The sequence below is a fragment of the Zootoca vivipara genome, chromosome 10 (genome assembly GCF_963506605.1).
Source record: "Zootoca vivipara chromosome 10, rZooViv1.1, whole genome shotgun sequence".
Classification (NCBI taxonomy): Eukaryota; Metazoa; Chordata; class Lepidosauria; order Squamata; family Lacertidae; genus Zootoca; species Zootoca vivipara.
The window spans coordinates 70,927,148-70,944,252 of NC_083285.1; the positions used below are offsets into that span (position 1 = coordinate 70,927,148).

Below are 17,105 nucleotides of genomic sequence, written 5' to 3' on the forward strand. Positions count from 1 at the left end.
GGCGCGGAACCCAGCAGGAGCTCCCTGCCTGCTTCCCCGAGCCGTCGCGCATCGGGGAACAGAGCCGAAGATCGGCGGGCGCTCCTTGCTGGGCTTGACAAGCCCGGGAAACAGCGCCCGCCGATCTTCGGACCTGTGCTGTGTGACAGACAGGGGTGGGGGGAAGCGGAGATCGTTCTCCGCTCTCCCCCCACCCCCGCCTGTCACCAAAGATCGGCGGGCGCTGTTTGCTGGGCTTGACAAGCCCGGCAAACAGCGCCCGCCGATCTTCGGACCTGTCCTGTGTGACAGGCGGGGGTGGGGGAGAAGCGGAGATCGTTCTCCGCTCTCCCCCCACCCCCGCCTGTCACCAAAGATCGGCGGGCGCTCCTTGCTGGGCTTGACAAGCCCGGCAAACAGCGCCCGCCGATCTTCGGACCTGTCCTGTGTGACAGGCGGGGGTGGGGGGGGAAGCGGAGATCGTTCTCCGCTTTCCCCCCACCCCCGCCTGTCACCAAAGATCGGTGGGCGCTGTTTGCTGGGCTTGACAAGCCCGGCAAACAGCGCCCGCCGATCTTCGGCCCTGTGCTGTGTGACAGGCGGGGGTGGGGGAGAAGCGGAGATCGTTCTCCGCTCTCCCCCCATCCCCGCCTGTCACCGAAGATCGGCGGGCGCTCCTTGCTGGGCTTGACAAGCCCGGCAAACAGCGCCCGCCGATCTTCGGACCTGTCCTGTGTGACAGGCGGGGGTGGGGTGGGGAAGCGGAGATCGTTCTCCTCTCTCCCCCACCCCCGCCTGTCACCAAAGATCGGCGGGCGCTGTTTGCTGGGCTTGACAAGCCCGGCAAACAGCGCCCGCCAATCTTCGGACCTGTCCTGTGTGACAGGCGGGGGTGGGGGAGAAGCGGAGATCGTTCTCCGCTCTCCCCCCATCCCCGCCTGTCACCGAAGATCGGCGGGCGCTCCTTGCTGGGCTTGACAAGCCCGGCAAACAGCGCCCGCCAATCTTCGGACCTGTCCTGTGTGACAGGCGGGGGTGGGGGGGAAGCGGAGATCGTGCTCCGCTCTCCCCCCACCCCCGCCTGTCACCAAAGATCGGCGGGCGCTGTTTGCTGGGCTTGACAAGCCGGCAAACAGCGCCCGCCGATCTTCGGCCCTGTGCTGTGTGACAGGCGGGGGTGGGGGAGAAGCGGAGATCGTTCTCCGCTCTCCCCCCATCCCCGCCTGTCACCGAAGATCGGCGGGCGCTCCTAGCTGGGCTTGACAAGCCCGGCAAACAGCGCCCGCCGACCTGTGCTGTGTGACAGGCGGGGGTGGGGGAGAAGCGGAGATCGTTCTCCGCTCTCCCCCCATCCCCGCCTGTCACCGAAGATCGGCGGGCGCTCCTAGCTGGGCTTGACAAGCCCGGGAAACAGCGCCCGCCGACCTGTGCTGTGTGACAGGCGGGGGTGGGGGAGAAGCGGAGATCGTTCTCCGCTCTCCCCCCATCCCCGCCTGTCACCAAAGATCGGCGGGCGCTGTTTGCTGGGCTTGACAAGCCCGGCAAACAGCGCCCGCCGATCTTCAGCCCTGTGCTGTGTGACAGGCGGGGGTGGGGGAGAAGCGGAGATCGTTCTCCGCTCTCCCCCCATCCCCGCCTGTCACCAAAGATCGGCGGGCGCTGTTTGCTGGGCTTGACAAGCCCGGCAAACAGCGCCCGCCGATCTTCGGACCTGTCCTGTGACACAGGCGGGGGTGGGGGAGAAGCGGAGATCGTTCTCCGCTCTCCCCCCATCCCCGCCTGTCACCGAAGATCGGCGGGCGCTCCTTGCTGGGCTTGACAAGCCCGGCAAACAGCGCCCGCCGATCTTCGGACCTGTCCTGTGTGACAGGCGGGGGTGGGGGGGAAGCGGAGATCGTGCTCCGCTCTCCCCCCATCCCCGCCTGTCACCGAAGATCGGCGGGCGCTCCTAGCTGGGCTTGACAAGCCCGGCAAACAGCGCCCGCCGACCTGTGCTGTGTGACAGGCGGGGGTGGGGGGGAAGCGGAGATCGTTCTCCGCTCTCCGCCCACCCCCGCCTGTCACCGAAGATCGGCGGGCGCTGTTTGCTGGGCTTGACAAGCCCGGCAAACAGCGCCCGCGTGCACTTTATTAAAAAATAAGACATCCCTCAAAAATAAGCCATGTCGTGTTTTTTTGAAGAAAAAATTAATATAAGACATGACTTATAATATGAGAAACACGGTAATTACATGTCAGACATGCTCTGGAGATAGTTCTGGAGGAGAAAGATCTGCATCCTTAAACCTTCAGCAGCCTTGGCCCTGCAGTCCAGACTCCCATCCCTCGGTCTGGACACTGAGGTCCACCGCCGAGGGTCTTCTGCTGGTTCCCTCCCTGGGAGAAGCGAAGTCACAGGCAAGCAGGCAGAGGGTCTCCTGCCCTATGGAAAGCTCTCCCTTCAGAGGTCAAGGCCTCGCCCCTCTTCTTGGAAGACTCTTCCCCCCCCCCTAATGTTGCACTTCCCTGCCCTGGGAATGCTCCCCTCCCCCCACTCCCTCCCCCCTTTCCTCCCCCCCCAGTCTCCCCTGCACCCAGAGGCCCCCTTGCCAAGTCTGACCCCCCTCGCCCTGCGCGCCGCATCTCTCCATCCGGAAGGATCCTCCAAGACGAGATAGGGAGGGAGGGAGGGAGGGACCAGGGGGGGGTCTCTATCCAGGCGCCCCCCGCCCCCGTTAACCCTTTCCTGGCCAGCCTCTCTCCGCGCGGAGCCAGGGGAAACGGGGCAAGGGGGCATTGTGGGGACCCCCTGGGTGGGCGCCCCATGTCCGCCCGCCCCCCGCCAAGGCGCCTAAGGAGCCAAGGAAAGCCTCCCTCGCAGCACCGTGCAGGGATCCAGGCCCTCCCGGTGGGACCCACGGAAGGCTCTTTGGGGAGCTGGAGGGGGTCTCTGGGTCCTTTTCTCTCTCCCCCCGCGGCCCCTTTACCTCTTTTTCCTCGCTCCCGATTCTCTTTCCCACGGGGGGGGGTTCCCCTCCCCTTTCCGAAAGCGCGCGCCCCTAGAGCTATGGTGCTGTAGAGCAGCAATCCGGCGTAGAAGCTCCACTTCCGAGAGAAGCAGGCAGTTTGGGAGGGGGGCTCCCCCCCTCATTCCGGAGACAGAAGCGGACTTGCGAGGAAGAAGAGGAGGAGGAAGAAGAGGGGCAACGTATGGTGGGGGGATTTGGGGTAGTGGGGGCGGGCTGTGAGACTGATGTGCCGGGAGGGGAGGGAAAGAATTGAGTGGGGGGGGGCAGGACAGGAAGGTTTTCCCCCTCCCCTCTTCCTTCTGTGGATCAGGAGAGCGGGGGAGGGGCTGATCCAGGCAATCCAGTTGCAAAGTGGGGTCCCGCACACTCACTGTTTACATTGCTCTGGTTACAGGTAGGTAGCCGTGTTGGTCTGGATCGAAGTAAAATAAAAAAATTCCTTCAGTAGCACCTTAAAGACCAACTTTTCACTGTATCTGAAGAAGTGTGCATGCACACGAAAGCTCATACCAAAATAAAAACTTAGTTGGTCTTTAAGGTGCTACTGAAGGAATTTTTTTGTTTACATTGCAATATCCTTCTCTCCCCCCCCCCCCATGCCATGAGTTTAGATCCGTCTGTGTTTTAGTTATTGCTGCTGTTCAAACCAGGAATTGGGGGGGCAGTTACACGACTCTCCCAAAATCCCAAGTCCCCCCACAGCCTCTAACTAAAGCCAGGACAATGTCCGTTAACACAGGCACGAGACATACGCAACAGCCAAGAGGCTCAGAATAATAATAATAATAATAATAATAATAATAATAATAATAATAATAATTTATACCCCGCCCATCTGGCTGGGCTTCCCCTGCCACTCTGGGCGGCTTCCAACAAACATTAAAATACGGCCTATAAAATTGTAACAATAAGCGGATTCCATGAATCATGCGGTTTCCTCTGACTATCCAGTACAGAAAACTGTAGAAGCTTCAAATCATCCCCAAAATTCAACGGTTTGACGGATTTCCTTGGAAGAGGGGGGTCCAGGGCTCCCCCTGACTCCACAATCCCTTAGGAGCCAGGATGCGATCAAGGGCAGCACATGCCCCAGACAGAAATCCATCTAGATGGTGGGTTGAATCCTGATACTTTCGAAGGAGAAGCTCAGGAAAGCCTTGCAGGGGGATGTGTAAATACTGTTATGGTTATTTGGGGGGAAAGGGTAGTTAAAAGGTGTGTTTAACTGGGGGGGTATTGACAGGGATGGGTGACAGGCTCCTGTTTCTAAGTGCAAAGACTCCTACTTTGTGATGTATTTGTGACGAATCGATGATGCTGTTGGAAAATGGATTGTGGGAAATGGGGAGAGGTGTTAAAAGTTCATGCAACCATCTTCTCGGGGTTCCTACGCTTTGTGTGTTTGAACCTTCTTGCAGCAAATAAAGATCAGGTCTGCTGAACGCTGTTTTGCATCTTTAACGTGGCTGGAGAGGAGGGACCCGTGGGGAGTGGCATGGAGTAAATCCGCACCCCAGGATTTTCCCCTTATCAATGCCTTTTCCACCTGAGCCTCACCCCCTTACCTAAAAGCCTGACACCCGCAGTGTGACAGGATTGTGACTCCTGTCCTCAGTCAGCAAACAAAATAGCTTCCCCCCCCCCTGAGCAAAGCTAGGGCCTCCAATCCTTGAAATGAGAAGGGGAGAGGCTCAGGAATCCTTCAGGGAGCAGGCAGGAAGTGAGCTGCATAATAATAATAATAATAATAATAATAATAATAATAATAATAATAATAATAATAATTTATTTATACCCCGCCCACTCTGGGCGGCTTCCAACAAAATATTAAAATACAGAATTCCATCACATATTAAAAGATTCCCTAAACATAGGCTCCAGAAGCTCCTTTTCACGGATTCCTCCAACCCCCCCCCCCCAAATACCACCTGCCTCCCCATTGGTCCTATGGCTCCTTCACATGCGGGGAAGCTGCAGCCCCTCCACAGATGCCCCTTGGGCCTGATCCTACACGGCTCACCTGACGTTCTGATGCAAGTGAGCCCTCCTTTCTCCTTCAAGGTGAACAGGGTTTCCCAAACTTGGGTCTCCAGCTGTTTTTGGACTATAGCTGCCATCACCCCAAACTAGCAATAGTGGTCAGGCATGATGGTGAAAAAGATCGTGAAACAGCTCCTTCTCCTCAAGGCAGGCATGTCCAAAGTCTGTTTTGGGGGCCTAATCCAGGCCACCGGTTGGTTCAATCCAGCCCCTGTGGCAGTTTATTTCCTGGGGTAAAATCCTAAAAAAATAATCTCAACAACTTAAATCCTAAAAAAAGCTCAAGAACTTCAACCCTAAAAAAGAGGTCAACAACTTTGGCCGGCCCTTTGGTCGGCCCTCACGGCCCTTCACTTCATCAAATCTGACCCCCTTTGAAAAATGTTTGGACACCACTGCCTTAAGGGATGCACAAGGAGCCCCTCTAGGAAACCATAAGTCTCACAACGTTGGAGAAACTAGATTCTGTGACTGTAGATTAAATATGTTTGCATGGTCCATTATCAGAGTTATAACTATGTTCATTTTTCGAGGGAAGGTGGCTCATGCTTAAGGGAGTGCCTGGGAAAATCATATGGAAATAATTGTTGATACGTCTTCCGTTGGAGTTAAAACTGATGTTCCTTTCTAAGCACAGGTAAATCGCCCCAGTAAGACTTAATAGTAATAGTAGGGTATGTAGAATTGCAGCCCAAGGCAGGTAAATTATGTTTTATATTCTTCCTTCTCCTCCTTCTTTGTACTTAATTAGAAAACATAGATTAGTAGGGTAATGGCTCTCCCTCCCTCCCTCCCTCCCTCTCTCTCTTTCTCTTTCTTTTCCATTCACTCTTCTGGATCAAGCTGTAAGACTTCACCTTCCCAGCCCCTCAGCTCCTACACCAAATCCCTTAAGGTACTTTGGCACAAAAAGGGGGGGGGAGTCCACTTTAATCTCCACCGGTAAATGGACATTCTGTCAAGCCTCTGCTTAAAGACCTCCAAAGAAGGAGACTCCACCACACTCCTTGGTAGCAAATTCCACTGTTTACTGGAGATTGTGTTTATCCAGCTGCCACGATGAGAAAAACTGCAAAATACACGAAAAGAGTGCAGGACACCTATTGTCCATTAGAAAAAGCATGGAACTAAAAGAGAATATATTGACAGGGAAAACTGTAGATTCCTTAAATCAAGCCAAAATAGAACGTGAGAAGAAAAGGTGGACGGCTGTTTTAGAGAGAATAATTGTGCTAATTAATTTTTTGGTGGTTCAAAATTTGGCATTTAGAGGAAATACTGAAACTTTGTTTGAACCAAATAATGGTAATTTTAAAAAATTAGTCAAAAAAGTTACTCTTTTTGATAATGTATTAGCAGAACATATTGCTCAAATTCAAAATGCTCCAAACCACATGCCTCATTATCTGGGGCATAACATCCAAAACGAACTGATCAATATAATAGGTGAAAGAATAAAAATGACCATTGTTAATCTTTTGAAGCAATCTAAATACTATTCAATTATTTTGGATTGCACTCCTGATATATCACACGAGGAACAACTTTCTGTTGTTGTTCGGTTTCTACACCTTAACACAGGAACAAAAAAGGCTGAGGTGAGAGAGCATTTTTTAGGCTTTGTCCCAGCTGATGACACTACAGGACAAGCACTAGCAACGGTTTTGTTAAGATTTTTTAAAATCCTCCAATATTGAATTAGACAACATGCGAGGGCAAGGATATGATAATGGTGCAAATATGAAAGGGAAAAATATAGGCCTCCAAAGAAAAATATTGGATATAAATCCACGTGCTTTTTACGTTCCTTGTGCTGCTCACAGCCTCAATTTAGTAGTTAATGATGCTGCTAAAAGCTCAATGGAAGTGTCTAACTTTTTTCCCATTGTTCAAGAAATATATGTGTCGATGACACGTTGGCAAATTCTCTTGAACCAGATGCCCACTTTAACTTTAAAACCATTATCAAACACGCGAAGGGAAAGTAGAGTAGAGGCGTTGAAAGCACTTCATTTTAATATCGAAAAGGTTTACGACACCTTCTATTCTATTTATTCAGATGACAAGAGAGATTGTGACACAAGGAACATGGCAAGTTCATTGATGTTGAAATTGAAGTCTTTCAAATTCATTTGTTCTTTAGTAACGTGGTACAACATATTAGCGAAAATTAATGTTGTAAGTAAAACCTTACAAAAGTCTGGTGTCGTTCTTTTGGAAGCAGTTAAAATGATAGATCTGGTCAAGAGTAACTTAGCAACAATGCGTACAAACTCTGCCTTTGACGCTATGTTGTTAGAAGCTAAATCAATTGCCGAGGAAATAGAATGCGAAGCCATCTTTACAAGCACTGCACGCCCACGTGCCAGAAAAAGGTTTTTCCGTTATGAGCATACCGATGAGCAAATTGCAGATCCACAGAACGACTTTAAAGTAAAATTTTATTTTTATTTGTTCGACCTGGCGATCACAAAAGTAAATGAAAGATTTGAACTGTTAAGTGAACACAACAACATTTTTTCATTTTTGCAAAATATAGGCAAATGGAGAAAATTAGAGACAGGCCAGAGAAGAGCACAGTGTTTAAATTTACAACAGAAATTGACTGCTGATAGTGGGGCTGATATACGGGTAGACGGAGAAGATTTATTTCAGGAGCTGGAACTATTGCCAATTGTTTTCAATGCAGACACAACTCCGGTGGATGTTTTGAATTATATATATTCAAATAATTTGACAACTGCTTTTCCAAACTTGTCCGTATCCCTACGCATATATTTAACATTACCAGTGACGGCAAAACCAAAAACAAAACAAAAGCAAGAAAAAGCAAAACAATGTGGTGTGTTGTTATATACTTAATAATATGTGCAATGATATGTGCAACATATTTTGTGTTTTAATAAAGTTGTGGCCAAATTTATGCCAAAAACCTTAAAAATTTCTGTGTGGAGTGTGTTTTACTTTGAGGGGTGGTTTGGGGACCTCGGCACACACTAAACGGGCAACCAAAACAGTTTATGTTTCCTGTTTTCTTTCCCCAAGCAGAGATAATATGTAAGTGATGTCTGCTCCCTAAAAAGGTCACCATCAACTCTGGGAAATGGGGGGGGGGGCGCTTGAGGGATTTTCGCACCACGGCGCCAGATATGCTTAAGACGGCCCTGATGAGAGCTATCAACACTGAAGAGAGACTACAATATTAGGTTGTAATTTTTTTTTTAAAAGGCTCTTTTCATTACTGGATTTAAGACTTCTAAGTTATGAAGAAGATTAAAAAATGAGAGTGAGAACGAGACCGAATGTGACTTTAGATTCTGAGGTTTGGAAATACAATTAGCACCATTTCCTGTGCTGTTATTCCCATGAAACCGGAGATGATTAGCGTGACGGAAGATACAACATCTGACATTGTTGATTTTGAAAAACAATTTTTGGAATTCCTTTTGGACTTTAGAGATGAGATGCGTAAGCACAATGGAAAAGTATCAATGCCAACAGAGAATGAAGAGAACCAAGTTGAAATACCACTAGACTTGAATCATGAAATATTTAAAGAAGACGAGGAGGAGGCATGGATCATTGTTCCTCCAGTGGGAGGGGGGGGGACAGGATTCATGTTTGATCCAAAAGACCTTCAAAGAAGAACCAGCATGGAATGTTGTCCGTCCAGTGGGGGGGGGGATGCATGCTGGGGACAGAGTTTGAAGGGAATAAAAAATGGAAGAGGGTTGAAATGTGGAAATACAATTGGATGGAATTGTGCAACAGTTAAAGAACTGGGGAGACAGCAGGAGACGAAGAGGGCAGAGCAGTGGTTGGAATGGGTCAGAGTGGGAGTGGGGTGAAAGTTCTCAATATATGATTTTTTCTTATTAAGATGGTCCGAATCTGGAATGATCTAAGGAGCTGGCTGAGTCATCTGGAGACACAGATTCCAGGGGGTGGGGGTGGGGGGAAACCAAACTAGATTTAAGTCAGGCATCCCCAAACTGCAGCCCTCCAGATGTTTTGGCCTACAACTCCCATGATCCCTAGCTAACAGGATCAGTGGTTGGGGAAGATGGGAATTGTAGTCCAAAACATCTGGAGGGCCAAAGTTTGGGGATGCCTGATTTAAGTGTTTAACTTAACTTAACCCGGCCAGATGGGCGGGGTATAAATAAATTATTATTATTATTATTATTATTATTATTATTATTATTATTATTAGATGAAGTAGTACTTGTTTATATGGATATTTTTGGGAATGAGATATAGGCTTTGGGGAGAAATAAAAGTTAAAGGGACTAGTTTTTCCCCCAGAATTAGGTTAATTGATCAATTGGGGAATGATATTAGATGGTGAATATGAAATTAGATATGATTTAAGTATAAGTCAAGATGTGTTACGAAATTGTTCAAGGTTAAGGAAAAAATATGTTGAATGATATAAGATATAATGAGAAATTATTTAAGGATTATAAAATATATATGTTAGATTGATATAAGATATAAATGAAAATTGAACTCATTGAGGAAGAGGTGAGGAAGTCTACAATGGTAAGAAACTAGATTTAGGTTTTGATTTTTTATATATTTTTTATATTTTTTCTTTTTATGTCTTTGTAGTTTTGTATTTTGCTTTATTTGAAAATAAATAAAAATTATTGGGGGAGGGGGGAAAATTCATCTTGTTTGCTTTGGCCCAGTTGTCTAATCTGTTATGGTCATTTTGAAGTGTGATCCTGGGACTGGAGAGATGAAATGTTAGATCTGGAAGGACATGATAATAGATTTGGTTGGCATTCATATTTATGGTACGGGAAAGATAAAAACAAAGGTTTTCATAATCATACAAAAAGAAAAATCCTTATAAAAGTTTGGCATAAAAATAAAGATTTTCTAGGACCAAAAACCCTATGGTGGTTCTCGCCGGTGGAAGCGTTAGCATTAAAACCTCTTAGTAAGAGAGAAAATTGGCTGTCGTACAGAAAATTATTAATAGAGGTGGAAACAGGGCTAAAGCTGAAAGAACTTGAGGATTTGAAGATCTATTCACAAAGTTGTTTAGATCATAGACAACTAAGTGAACAGTTTAAGGAAGACATACGAAATTACTTTTAAAAAGGTATAATCTCCTGCTGTATGGGGAAACGCTGGACGAAATGGTAAAGTCGGCACAAATAAAATGGGCTCAGCATCTAGGTCACAATATACAACTTGAAGGCCGGGTAAAAGATGTGGAAGGTGAATTTAAAATTTACAGATTGTATTTTATTAAAAGAGAATTATATGAAAATGCAGGCTGAGAGCCTCCCAGCCTGCCGACTGTCTCGCCAGAGTGGTGCATGCTCTGGCTATCGCTCGCTAGGACTACTGCAATGCGCTCTACATGGGGCTACCTTTGAAGGTGACCTGGAAACGGCAACTGAATGGGAGCAGCCGCCGAGACCACATCTCACTGGTCCTAAAGGATCTTCCCTGACTCCCAGCACATTTCCAAGCAGAATTCAAACTGTTGGTGTTGACTTTGAAAGTGTCATGGCTGCATTTTTCAGGCAAAGAAATGTATTGATCTAATGTAGAGAGATCATATCTAGTCCATTGGTTTAAGAGGTTTTTGGTAGTTTTACTCTGTGTGAATCATGGGGCTCATGAGTGAAGATGGGCCCCCCAGGAGACATCCGGGGGAAATCTCCCATTAAATTACAGCATTTTAAGTTTTCTTCAAAAGGCCTGGGGGGCAAGGATGGACTTCTGGTGAAGAAGCAGTGCTTGGAGATCATGCAGTTGGGGAGGGGGGTGACAGAGTTTGGGGCCAAAACCAAAGTTACTTTACATCTAAAATTATACTCACTATTGTGAGACATTACCTTCATTATTTCAGTACTATACAATTTTATATATAAACAACAGAACTTCACATATACCTCATGTTTTTAAGAATGATTTCCTGCTGAGTTCATTGCTCAGAATGACTCTGAGAGATACACCTCCCACACTCCATACATCTAAATGGGTCCTCCCCTGTGAGACTCCCTAGATGTTCCTTAAGCACTCCATTATAACTAAATAACTTTCTGCAATCTTTCCTTTTAAATTGCTTATCCTCTTTGAGTTTGTTGTTGGTTTCTACGGTTCCAACTCTAAAAGTTCTTCCTGTCCATCAGTCTGTTGATGTGGGACTTCCACTCTGACTGAAGCCATACAATTAAACGCTTTCTCCCCACTGCGTCCGCGGATGTCTTCCTCAACCATTTTCACTCTGACTGAAGCTTTTTCCAGTACTTCATACATTAAAATGATCTCTCCCCTGTGTGAGTCCTTTGGTGTTTTCTAAGGTTTCCATTCAGACTGAAGCTCTTTCCACACTCCATACATTGAAATGGTTTCTCCCCTGTGTGAATCCGCTGGTGTTTTTTAAGCCTTGTATTCTCACTAAAACTCTTTCCACACTCCATACATTTAAATGTTTTCTCCCCACTGTGAGTCCACTGATGTCTACTGAGGTGTCCACTCTGACTGAAGTTCACTCCACACTCCATACATTTATATGGTTTTTCACCTGTGTGAATTCGCTGGGTTATTCTAAGGCTTATATTGTAACTGAAGCTCTTTCCACACTGCATACATTTAGATGGTTTCTCTCCTGTGTTGAGTCCGCTGGTGTCTTTTAAGCCTTGCATTCTCACTAAAACTCTTTCCACACTCCATACATTGAAATGGTTTCTCCCCTGTGTGAATCCGCTGGTGTATTTTAAGCCTTGCATTCTCACTAAAACTCTTTCCACACTCCATACATTTAAATGGTTTTTCCCCTGTGTGAATCTGTTGATGTATATTGAGGTGTCCACTCTTGCTAAAGCTTTTTCCGCACTCCATACATTTAAATGGTTTCTCTCCTGTGTGAGTTCGTTGATGGCTTCTAAGGGATGCATTGAAAGTGAAGCTCTTTCCACACTCGATACATTTAAATGGTTTCTCCCCTGTGTGAGTCCGTTCATGTAACTTAAGGTATGCACTCTGACTGAAGCTCTTTCCACAATCCAGGCATTTAAATGGTTTCTCCCCTGTGTGACTCTGTTGATGTCTACTGAGCTGTGTTCTCTGACTGAAGTTCATTCCACACTCCATACATTTACATGGTTTCTCTCCTGTGTGAATCTGTTGATGTCTTCTAAGGTTTCCATTATCTCTAAAGCACTTTCCGCACTCCATGCATTTAAATGGTTTCTCCCCTGTCTGAGTCTGGTGATGTTTATTGAAGTGAACACTTTTACTGAAGCTCTTTCCACACTCCATATATTTAAACGGCTTCTCTCCTGTGTGAGTCTGTTGATGTCTTCCAAGACTTGCATTGAAACTGAAGCTCTTTCCACACTCCATACATTTAAATGGTTTTTCTCCTGTGTGAGTCTGATGATGTCTTCTGAGGTGTCCACTCTGACTGAAGCTCTTCCCACACTCCATGCATTTATATGGTTTTTCACCCATGTGAGTCCGCTGATGTATTCTAAGGTTTGCATTGAAACTGAAGCTCTTTCCGCACTCCAAGCATTTAAATGGTTTCTCCCCTGTATGAACCCGTTGGTGTCTTCTAAGGTTTGCATTCTCACTAAAGACCATTCCACACTCCATACATTTAAATGGTTTCTCTCCTGTGTGAGTCTGATGATGTCTATTGAGGTGTCCACTCTGACTGAAGTTCTTTCCACACTCCATGCATTTAAATCGTTTATTGTGCATGTGAGTTCTAAGTTTTCCACTATCAGTGGAACCTTTTCCACTCTGCATATCTTTAAATGGTTTCTCCTCTGTTTGAGTTCCTTGATATGAACTATGTGTTCTCATTCAGTGAAGCATATTCCACATTTCACACATTTTAGTGACTATTCCCAGTGAAACGAAAGGTGTCCCGTCTTCCGGAATTCTGACTGTCTTGTCCATCACCTTCCTCAGAGTTGGAGGAAAGGAAATCCTGTTTGGGTTTCAAGGAAGAGAACAAAGAGAAAGAGAGCACATCAATGGCCATTAGCACCTTTTGCTATTTCAACATCTCCTACACACTCCCACGTCCTACCCATGTTCCCAATTTTTAGGAAATGAAGTTGCAATGTTGCCAAATGATAGCAATTCATGAGCAACTTTCATAATCCTCAATCAATGTTAATGCAGCAGCATGATTTTTAAAAGAATGATGTGCTGCCTGATCTTGTGTCCATCTTCTGATGCAGGACTAACCTAAAATGACACCGAAAAGCAGGATATTCAATACAAATACTTAGTGGAATATGTAGTACCTTGACTATGTAATATTGATTCATTAATGGCCTGAATTTATGTTATCTCTGGAGACACAAATTTATTCCTGATCTGTCTTAAATATCATAATAATGTGATGTCATGGGGTGTTAGGGGAGCGGTAGTACCTTTGGTGGGGGACATGTCATGTACCTTCTGGGGAAATCTACCTGCACTCAGTTATCACCTGTGGCTTCCAGAAGCTGTCAGCATGCAACAGCGGCCGTGATCCAAGCAACGGCTTCAACCGGCCGGCTAAACCAGGTGAGGATAGCTGATGGCTCTCAAATCCTTGGTGGGTTGGGGAATTCTGCTGCAGGTGAAGGCAGGCCCTGGTCTATGGAGAGGATGAGAACAGTTAAGAAGGTAGATTCTGTTCTTGCTGCAGAAGAAAGTGAAGGGCAGATGGGGCTCGTTGAGAAGGAAAACTCTCGTCCGAAACCTCTGCTGCCTCGTGGGTTATGTTCAGGAGAAGAAAAGGCTATGGAGGAAAAGCTACACAAACCCAGGGCGGTGTCTCTAAGAGGGTTGGATGTGCCCTACACACCTTCTTCATTCAACTCCTGCAGCTAATCTGGTGCCAAACCTACTGCTCTGCTTTCCTTGGCACCATATCAGCCAGGCTGAGAAGGAGGTCTTGCTCTCTAGGCAGCCCAGAAGCCCCAAACACTCTGCCCAGGTTTCCATTGCTGCTCACCCACAGTTTCAGGCAGAGAGATGAGCTCAGAGCTGTGGATCAAAGTCTCTCCAATGTGGAATAAGGGAAACAGAAGCGCTATTTACATCATACATCACTGTAAATATATTTGAAATGTTTGTCTTTTGAAGAAAAGACCACCAAGTATCCAATGGCCCCTTCAAAGCTAATGAAAGTATTGTGCCTGGAGCTTTTGGGATTCAGGCCTCATCATGGGACTGAAATTGCCCTGGTTGTGCTGATGTATGATCTCCAATAGACTAGAGACAGAGGGGGAAACTCTTTCCTGGTTCTGCTGGATCTCTCAGTGTTTTTGGAGACATTTGTCCATAGTATCCTTCTGGACCCTCTAGGGGAGCTGGGGGCACGGTTATGCAGTGGTTCCCCTCCTTCCTCCTGGGCCATGTCCAAAAAGTGGTGTTGGGGGATGAGTGTTCAGACCCCTGGCCTCTCACTTGTGGGGTGTCTCAGGGCTCCGTCCTCTCCCCCCTGCTTTTTAATATCTATATGAAGCCGCTGGGCGAGATCATCAGGGGGTTTGGGCTGGGTGTTCACCAGTATGTGGGTGATACCCAGCTCTTCCTCTCTTTTGAATTGGAACCAGCAAAGGCGCTGAATGCCCTGTGCCTGTAGGTGTTTGGAGGATGGGTGGCGGCTAATAGATTGAGGTTGAATCCTGACAAGACAGAAGTACTGTTTGTGGGGGAAAGAGGTGGGCAGGTGTGGAGGATTCCCTGGTCCTGAATGGGGTAACTATGCCCCTGAAGGACCAGGTGTGCAGCCTGGGGGTCATTTTGGACTCACAGCTGCCCATGGAGGCGCAGGTCATTTCTGTGTCCAGGGCAGCTGTCTGCCAGCTCCATCTGGTATGCTAGCTGAGACCCTACCAGCCTGTCTAGGGGTCAGCAACCTTTTTCCGTCATGAGCCGGTCCACCGTCCCTCATGTGGTGCGCCGGATTGAGAAGGTGATTGGGCCGCATCCAGCCCACGGGCCTTAGGTTGCCTATCCCTGCTGTAGACTGTCTCACTAGAGTGGTGCATGCTCTTGTTATCTCCTGATTGGACTATTGCCATGTGCTCTACGTGGGGCTGCCTTTGAAGGTGACCCAGAAACTGAAACTAATTCAGGATGTGGACCTAGACACACCCTAGACTGGGAGGAGCCACCGAGACTACACAACACTGTTCCTAAAGGATCTTCCCTGGTTCATAGTGTATTTCCAAGCACAATTCAAACTGTTTGTGCTGACCGTTTAAGGGTCAAGGTTGCATTTTTCAGGCAAGAAAAGTATTCATCTAATATATAGAGATCATTCCTAGTCTATCGGTTCAAGAAGGTTCTGGTGGTTTTACTCTCCATGATTCAAAGCAGGTGTTTTCTCTGTTTGGAACATTTTACCTGATAATGTAGTTTTCTTTCTGCTGAGAGCAGGTGGTGGGATAAATTGTTATGAGGTTATGCAGAACCTTCCTTTTGTTTGGGAACCAGATGAAGCTGGTTAAACTGGAGTGATCCAGGCTTGTTATCCAGTCCCAAGGTTGCTATTTTTTGGATCCTGTTATGCTTATTTGTCGAAGAGTCGGACATGACTAAACAACAACAGTAAAATACTCAGCTGAATTATATTTTTTTGCTGCTTCTGAGCGTTTCCCCCCTGCTCTGCTAATTACATGTCAGACATGCTCTGGAGATCGTTGTGGAGGAGAAAGATCTGTGTCCTTAAACCTTCAGCAGCCTTGGCCCTGCAGTCCAGACTCCCATCCCTCGGTCTGGACACTGAGGTCCACCTCCGAGGGTCTTCTGCTGGTTCCCTCCCTGGGAGAAGCGAAGTCACAGGGAAGCAGGCAGAGGGTCTCCTGCCCTATGGAAAGCTCTCCCTTCAGAGGTCAAGGCCTCGCCCCTCTTCTTGGAAGACTCTTCCCCCCCCCACTAATGTTGCACTTCCCTGCCCTGGGAATGCTCCCTCCCCCCTTTCCTTTCTCCCCCCCCCAGTCTCTCCCGTTTTTCCTTATATATAATAAAATTTTGGTTTCATTCGCCTTTTCCGTGCTGAAATGTCACAACCTAACGACCATGGTCCCCCCCCCCCCCGTTTTGATCCTGGCTACGCCCCTGCCCTCTTCTCTTCCTCTCCAAGGGACCAATGGCTGGACTTGGAAGACTCCCCCCCCCAAAAGGTTGCACTTCCTTGCCCTGAGAATGCTCCTCTCCCCCCTTTCCTTTCTCTCCCCCCCCCGAGTCTCCCCTGCACCCAGAGGCCCCCTAGACGAGTCTGACCCCTCGCCCTGCGCGCCGCATCTCTTCATCCGGAAGGATCCTCCAGGACGAGATAGGGAGGGAGGGGCGGGGGGGGTCTCTATCCAGGCGTCGCTCGCGCCCGTTAACCCTTTCATGGCCCGCCTCTCTCCGCGCGGAGCCAGTGGAAACGGGGCAAGGGGGCATCGTGGGGACCCCCTGGGTGGGCGCCCCATGTCCCCATGTCCCCCCCCCCACGCCAAGGCGCCTAAGGGGCCAAGGAAAGCCCCTTCGCAGCACGCATGCAGGGATCCAGGCCCTCCCGGTGGGACCCACGGAAGGCTCTTTGGGGAGCTGGCGGGGATCTCTGGGTCCTTTTCTCCCCCCCCCCCGCGGCCCCTTTACCTCTTTTTCCTCGCTCCCGATTCTCTTTCCCACGGGGGGGGTTCCCCTCCCCTTTCCGAAAGCGCGCGCCCCTAGAGCTATGGCGCAGCAGAGCAGCAATCCGGCGTAGAAGCTCCACTTCCGGGAGAAGCAGGCAGTTTGGGAGGGGGGCTCCCCCCCCTCATTCCGGAGACAGAAGCGGACTTGCGAGGAAGAAGAGGAGGAGGAAGAAGAGGGGCAACGTATGGCGGGCGGATTTGGGGTAGTGGGGGTGGGGTGAGAGAATGATGTGCTGGGAGGGGAGGGGAAGGTTTGAGTCGGGGGGGGGCAGGACAGAAAGGTTTTTCCCCTCCCCTCTTCCTCAGGAGAGCGGGGGAGGGGCTGATCCCGGCAATCCAATCCCGGCAATCCCCCCCCCCCACAATGTTTATATTGCAAAATATTTCCTTCCCCCACCCCATGCCATGAGTTTAGATC

At 48.2% G+C, this 17,105-nt stretch overlaps 1 protein-coding gene across 3 annotated transcripts; it reads right to left on the reverse strand.

Moving 5' to 3' along the window:
- Nucleotides 1-6,730: 6,730 nt before the first annotated feature.
- LOC118090885 (zinc finger and SCAN domain-containing protein 2-like) lies at nt 6,731-16,875 on the reverse strand. Of its 3 annotated transcripts, none has more exons than XM_060279339.1 (3): nt 16,650-16,875; nt 13,498-13,642; nt 6,731-12,987 (listed from the first exon to the last, which is right to left on the reverse strand). In XM_060279339.1, the coding sequence occupies exon 3, from the start codon at nt 12,858-12,860 to the stop codon at nt 11,643-11,645; it is 1,218 nt and encodes a 405-aa protein (XP_060135322.1). In that variant the 5' UTR covers nt 12,861-12,987; nt 13,498-13,642; nt 16,650-16,875; the 3' UTR covers nt 6,731-11,642. The 3 variants fall into 3 exon arrangements, with proteins under 3 accessions (XP_060135322.1, XP_060135321.1, XP_034983107.1); XM_060279338.1 differs by having other exon boundaries at nt 13,498-13,647; XM_035127216.2 differs by lacking the exon at nt 13,498-13,642.
- Nucleotides 16,876-17,105: the final 230 nt, after the last annotated feature.

Coding starts and splice junctions, on each gene's coding strand:
- LOC118090885 (XM_035127216.2), bottom strand. CDS start 12,860: ATGAGAACACATAGTTCATATCAAGGAACTCAAACAGAGGAGAAACCA.